At 38.4% G+C, this 7,191-nt stretch overlaps 1 protein-coding gene across 1 annotated transcript in view; it reads left to right on the top strand.

Annotated features, from left to right (window-relative positions):
- The first annotated feature begins 39 nt into the window (after positions 1 to 39).
- Positions 40 to 7,191, top strand: part of VPS37A (VPS37A subunit of ESCRT-I) — a 32,872-nt gene continuing 25,720 nt past the window's right edge. Inside the window, exon 1 of the mRNA XM_065901556.1 lies at positions 40 to 476. Coding sequence (XP_065757628.1) covers positions 352 to 476 — 125 coding nt within the window. The 5' untranslated portion in view covers positions 40 to 351. The remainder of the gene's footprint in view (positions 477 to 7,191) is intronic.

Genomic DNA, 7,191 nt, shown 5'->3' with positions numbered 1-7,191 from the left:
GACGCCATCCGTAGAGGGGGCGGGGCACGCAGGTGACGGAGGCTGAGGCGGTGGAGAGTTAAAGAGGTCCGGCTGTCTGACTGGCTGGTTGGGGTGTCAGGGCCGCGAAGGTTAGGACCGCCGGTCTAGAGCGGCGAGTTCCCTTCTCTTCGGCTGCTGCGCTGACAAGACCATGTCTCCCCGGCCCCGAGGACCCCACGCCGGGCCGGCTTAGAGAAGACGTGGCTGCCCAGCACTTGGGCCGGGCCGTGCCTGCCCGCTCCTCCTCTGTCGCTGGAGAACGGCCGGGCTGAGCCGCTGGGAGAAGCAGGCCAGAGCCTTCCGGGGCCTCGGCCCGGGGACCCGTGGAGGATGAGCTGGCTCTTTCCCCTGACCAAGAGCGCCTCCTCCTCCGCAGCTGGGTCCCCCGGTGGTCTCACCAGCCTCCAGCAGCAGAAGCAGCGCCTGATCGAGTCCCTCCGGAACTCACACTCCAGGTGACTAGTCTCTGCCTCTCCGACCGGAGGAAGAAAGTAGGGCGGGAGGGCGGGCTGGTGCTAACCACACTCGCAGCTCCTCAGGCCGACTCCCGCCAGCTGCCGCCCTTTTTTGGACGTATCTCCCTTGGTCTTGGGTCTCACGCTTGCTCTCCCATCCCTGACCCACGTTCAGGATTTCTTCCGGGACCCCCTTCCCACCCTCCCGCCCCACCACTACTCAGCTCCCCTAATTCCGACTTCCCTCATCTCCCTTGACACACCGCTGACGACTGCAATCCGTCTCCTGTCTTGTCTGCAGTATGCCTTGCTGCCCGGCTTCCTCACCAACCTTTCCTTTTACCCACCTGTTTGCCGCGTTGGCCGAATTGTTAAAATTCTATACTTGGCTAAAAAGAACTGTGAAGAGTAATCGCCAAGTTTCACAAATAGTGAGCCATTTTTGAAAAAAAAAAAACTTTGAACCCTAAAGGAAGGGGAAAACAGTTTTCATAAGTGAGTTCTCTTGTGGAAGTAACGTACTCAATCCTCTTAAGTCTCTAATAGATTTACCCTGTTCATTCTAACCCACCTCCCCGCAGCTGGTAACTATCAGTCGGTTCATTTCTCACTTTGTGATTCTTGTTTCTACACTCAGGAATTATCTTCAAGTCATTTTGATTGTTCTCCTGTCGTTGTTTTTGTTTCGTTTTGTTCATTTTCAGCGTAGTCAGGTTAGAAATATTTTGCAATTAAGATTATTTCAGCTGTTTTTATTGCACGTATCTGTGACCTCTAGTGGTTTTAACAAATTAGAACAGCCTCTTTATATGAATTCAGTTCAGTTCAGTTGCTCAGTCGTGTCCGACTCTTTGCGACCCCATGAATCGCAGCACGCCAGTTATGCAACTATATTCACGTGAGTGTCAGCTTGTATTTTCATGGAAAGATCAACATCTTAATAGACTATTCATATATTTGAAATATATATTGAGATATTAAAATTGATTAGTTCTAGGAGCCATTTTATGTGTTATGCTAATTTTTTTCTAAACAAGTTATAGAATGAAATCGTTTTAAATTAGGTGTATTGTTAAAAGAAAAAAAAAAATCATTGCAAAATCGGTTTGGCTATAGTGAGGCCTGTTGCTGATTGAACTTCAGGTGTTCCTTAGTTCTTTTTCCTCAATTGTTCTGCTGTTCAGAACTTTAGAAAGGTGAGAATTTGTGGTATTAAACAGGAAAGAATAGCATGGTGTTTGATTTAATGGTAGCTTTCTTTTTGGAAAATTAAGTTCATAGAGTTCTTAAAAGTCAATTTGACTCTGGTTTTCTCTACTAACCTGTAAGAGCTACTCTTACAAAATATATTTATAAAATAAGGATACTCCTTTTTAATAAACATAACAAAAGTTCTCACCTTGGAAGGCTGTTTGTTTACAATCACCAAAATACTTTCTAGAACCATACCTTTGGAATTAATTGCTTTTAAGCCTTTGGGATATTCTGTTAGATATTCTCACATCTGGCAAATTTTGTTCTTTGAAGTTGGAGTTGAATTTTCAAATATTCCAAAGTCCTTTGCTGCTGAGGGTGGTAAATAAGGGAGGTGATTGATGTGAAATGTATTGTGTATTTTTCTGTGTGTGTCTCCCAAACAAAGTTAGAGTTGAAGGCAGGAATTGCTAATCTAAGAAATTCTGTAATTGGCTTAAGAGGATCAGTAAATAACCTGAATCAAAAGCAGAAAGGATCTATTTTATTTGTAAATTTTTTTGAGCCAGAAATTATGGACAGATAATTAGACTTGTGACATTATCTACAGTATTTTGTGATATTTTATGAACAGCTACCTTTAATTGCTTTGATTCTTTTAACTTCTTTTATAAAAAAATTTTAAGTTTTTGTTGAAATATTTCACATTTATAAACTATACTTGGATAATTCTGGTGACAATCAAGTAGGTCATGTACTTGGCAGTTTTTAAAGAATGGTATGGTCCCGGAAAAAAATTTCACCTATTCTTGTTAAGTTTGCCCTTTCAACTTATGACAGACATTTTAAAACTAGCAGGTAAAAATGAAACATTTGTGCAGTATCTGATAGTATGTTGCTTGAGTAACCAAATTCAATAGTACAACTTAAAGATTTTTGTACAAAAAGACACTGCAATTGGTTATTCTGAAAATGCACTCTGTAAAAGTTGAAAGACTGTTTCGAATGGTATTTTAATGAATACTACAAAACTTCCTCATGATGAATATTAATGTATTGTTGCACTCCGCCCACCTGCCTCCTGTTTCATACTCTGTCCCTTCTCCATTTACAGGGTCAGTAGCTCTTTCTCTGCCATCAGTGTCTCACTTTTTTTCTTCTCAGTAACCTTTCCCCACCCCATTCTCTCATCTGCCTTCCAACTTCTGTTTTCTTTTAACTACTTATAATTCCAAAAAAATGCCATATCAGAAAAGAGTCTCTTTAATTCCCTTTCCCTAATTTAAACTTCTTTTTAGTTACCTTAAGAAATTCTCTTAAGTCTTATTGGTGAGGCAGGGCAAAGGGAACACTGTCATAATGATGACCAAAAAATTGTTATATAGTAGCATGTTTCTGTCTGCTCTGAAAGTGGAAACTGGAAGTTAATGTAGATTACTAGGCTCAAGTAATATATGCCACTTTCTAAGTAACAGTCATCACAATATTCAGTTTGCCACTAAATTTCCTGACTTTATGGGGCAAGAGTAGAACTAATTCTGTTGTTTCTTGTACTTCCTAAAGAAGCTTACTTTAAGCCACACTGTTGATTTCCCATCTAACTCCATTCTTCTGATTTCTTGGAAGAACCTTGCCTTTTTGGGTTCCTGGTCTGCAGGGCCACTTCCTTAATGGAGGCCAAGCCCCTTCAATCTCTATGGGTAAATAGTGATTGTTTACTCCAGTGATGATGGCCTTATTCCCACCACTAATTATTGTCAGAAACTTGACCTAATCTTGGTCAGCGGAGTTGGAGAAGTCTTTTGGGGAACTACTTGAAACATTTTCTGGTTATACAGATGTCTAAAAGGAAATGCCTCTTTCTGTTTTTGGATATTGTTGTGTTACATGGGATGCCTAGAGCTGCTTAGATCATGAAGGAAGGTAGGCTGACTACTGGATGTGGTAGAGTAGAAAGATGGAAAGTCTGTGATAATATTGTGATACTGAATTAACCAGACCTGGAACCTTCCTGCCTCTAGACTTCTGTCTGTATAAGGTTATACATGTACATTGCTATTACTTATACAAATAAAGCACACGTTTGAACTGATTTTTCAGTTACTTGGAGTTCAAACTATCCCAGTTGATACACACTAATCCCAATATTTAAAGATTCTTTAGAATTGAAGCTGTTAAGTATCTCCCTGCACTGCATCTGACAGTCAGAAAATACCAGAATCTGATGGTAAATCAACAGTTACCATCCTACTATCCGGGTTTTTCCTCTCTCACAATATCTAGTTACTTAGCCTCTTTATTATTTTACTTCCTTAGCTCTGAAACAATAGCCTGAAGCTGTGCTGTGAATGGTATTGTCTGTAATTAACTGCAAAGATTCAAAGTTATACAAGTAGTGTCTTTGTTACCTTTTACTTAGGGAGATCAGCTCTCTCAAATAAAGGACTTCTCCATTTTAATAATCTGTTATGTGATAATTCTGGTGATATTTTTATATTCAAAAAGAAAATCTAATTTGGGAGTTATTATATTTATCGGAATTGCTTTCTTCTTTTTCACTCTGATATGAGGTGCTAGACAAAATGAATTTGAGGAACATAAATGCAAACAAGCAAAAATTAATGACCTCAGGAAAAGCAGCATGACTTAGGTGAACTCTAAGCCTTAGTTCCTATCTGTAAAATCAGGAATTGGGATTTTTATCCTGCAGAATTGTTGATATTTAAGTAACATATATAAACATTATTATTAGAGTTTCTGACACACAGTAAGCAGGTAACAGATTGTATTCCTTCTCTCCACTGCATGGGATCAGTGTGCCTGCAACCTTTGCCTCATAGCCTACGTGGATCTAGCCAGCTTATTGTTAATGAATCGCTCACAAATCTCCAGTTCAATTGTCTCTGGCAGGGCTACTTCTGACTTTCCATTCAGAAAGCAAGTCCATTCCAGAGAGTTTTTCTTCACAAATGAAATGTAAAATTTAATTTCGAAAGGTTTCAGACAATACACGTAGAGAGACTAGAATATTATCCAACTCACACTAAAATGTGTCTATAAATGCCAGCTATTTTATATTTGTATCTTAAATATAATGGTAAGATTTTTAAGATACAGTTAAAGATATAATTGTATCTTAAATACAATAGACTATCTCCATAGTCTATAAACATCATTTTGAAATTTTCTTTTGCTACCAGTCCTTTGATATTCTTTCTCATTACCCAAATCTTTAAAAAGTCTGTAGCTTCTTTGTAGGGTCTGCTACTGTATAGTTTTGTACTCTGTAGCTGTTTAGTTTAACCCCTTCTCTCACGTATAAGGCTGTCTCCTGTAAACTCATGGGTTTCTGAGTAAGCCTAGATTCCAAACCTTTCTTTTTGTAGCTTTTACAGTCAGTTCAAAAGGACTCACATACAAACTTTATAACACAAAAAGTTTGTAATAAGAGAATATGTGTATATGTTTTAACCAGTTCAGTGCTGTATTTTTTAATGGATCTGTTGTCAACATAGTGTGAGATTTTTTTCATTAAAATATCCAAATTTCCAACTTTTAAAAAATAGATTTTATTATTTAGAGTAGTTGTAGGTTCACAGCAAAGTTGAGCAGCAAATACAAAGATTTCTCATACAGACTTTGTCCCCTCCAACTTTTCTTTCAAAATAGAAAGATCTGGCAACATTTTCCACATAGCAATATTTGCTTTGAGCTTAAGAGCAGCTGTCTTGTTTACTGGGCTGCTCTTCTCCATTTTACCAGTTTGCAGTCACTCCCTGTTACAACAACTGCCTTCATTCATGTACATTATCTAACTCTTAAAGATATGTAAGGATAAAACTTCTTTGTGAAAGAAAATCGCCTTAACTTGCTGCAATAAAAAATCCTACAAGAATCTGCTATGACAGCCTATTGAAGCTACAGAAACCTACAAAATGTCAATATTTTCGACTATAAATTCGAACGCCTAACAGTGAACTTAAAAATTATGTATATCAAACAGTCCCATAATTAAGGGAATTTTAATTTGGTACGTTAAGTCATATAGTCTATAACCAGTGGTTAAAAGTTACAATTGTAGAGTATATGACACAATAAAGCATGTTACAATTTAAGAATACTTTTCCAAAATATATAGTAACAGTCAAGTGCTCTCTCTAGTTAATTTTCCACATAATAGTATCAATCCATACCTGCTTTAAAAAAAAAAAGTTACCACACAGGTAATCATTTCTCCATTGCTAGTTATATCTGACTACATCTACTCTTCCCCTCCTACTTCCGAATTTCTTCCAAGCTGTCTTTCCTGCCTGTTCACCTAAGCCAGAAACCTGGTCATCCTGTTTTCACTTAGTCATCTGTGTTACCATTGCTTCATACTATTCTCTCTGCCTCTAGTCTTATTCCCTTTTCTCTTCCACATGGGTGTCAGAGTAATCTTTAAAATTTGAATTTGATTATGTTATTCTTTTCATTGGCTTCCTAACTCTTGCCGATGTCTTTAGCTTAATGCTTGGTTGTCACAGAAGATTGTGATGTGACTGGTGGAAAGGTTATCAGCAAACACAATGTAAACTTTCTTTAATGGCAAAAGATACAGAGACTTTTAGAGACCCAGTATTATTTCCTATTGAAGCTTTTCTAATTGTGCTTCCTCTGTCTGGAATGTATACTTCATTTCCCTGGTTCTGTTTCCTAAGGTTAACTCTTACTTGACTTTTAAATGTAGCTCAGATACTGTTTTTCCCCCAAAGACCCCATTACCCCCATCCCTTTTAACCACAACCTGTTTAGGTTAAGTTCTTTCTCTTGTGTTCCTATAGCTCTTTGCACATCTCTGTCATTATCCAATGTCTTCTACAGAGCAGTGTTTGAAAAACAGCTATGAAATAAGTGGTCTATGTCAAACAGATACAAAAAACAAAATTGAGTACTCTAGAATTTCTAAAAGCCTTTAATATGCTAACATGCATCAGCATTCTCCAAGAGTAGGGTACAGTATGAAGCGTCTTCCAAACAGAGCAGTGAACCATCTATTCAACTATTTATTTTAAATTTCAAGTTTCTTAATTATTCACTTTCATATCAGCCTGTGTGTGTGTGAATGCAGTGTAATAGGGAAGAGCTTTTGTATTCTATTACAAGTTAGTTACTAAAGGGTTATTGCCTATAAACTTCAACTACAGATAACGGTCCATCCCTAGGAACCCTGCCTCCCAAGAATCAGCATTAAGGTAAAATACCTGATGAGGCCCACCTGTGAAAGCCTTGGGAAGGAGAAAATTAGCACCTCTGGAGGCTGACCAGAAACAGGAAATGCTTGACCTTACTCCCTCCCTTTTTAATGTAAAAGAAGCCTGAACTCTTCCTCAGGCAAGATGGTACTTTTAGTACAGGAGTCTACAGTCTTCTTGATTCGCTGGCTTTCAAATAAGTCTCTATTCCTAGCCCTAACAACTGTCTCTGGATTTATTGTCCTGTCCTGAGCAGAATGGTACAGGCTTGGACTGGTAACTCAAAT

Source organism: Muntiacus reevesi, chromosome 10 (genome assembly GCF_963930625.1).
Source record: "Muntiacus reevesi chromosome 10, mMunRee1.1, whole genome shotgun sequence".
NCBI lineage: Eukaryota > Metazoa > Chordata > Mammalia > Artiodactyla > Cervidae > Muntiacus > Muntiacus reevesi.
This window is presented reverse-complemented; position numbering and strand designations above follow the sequence as displayed.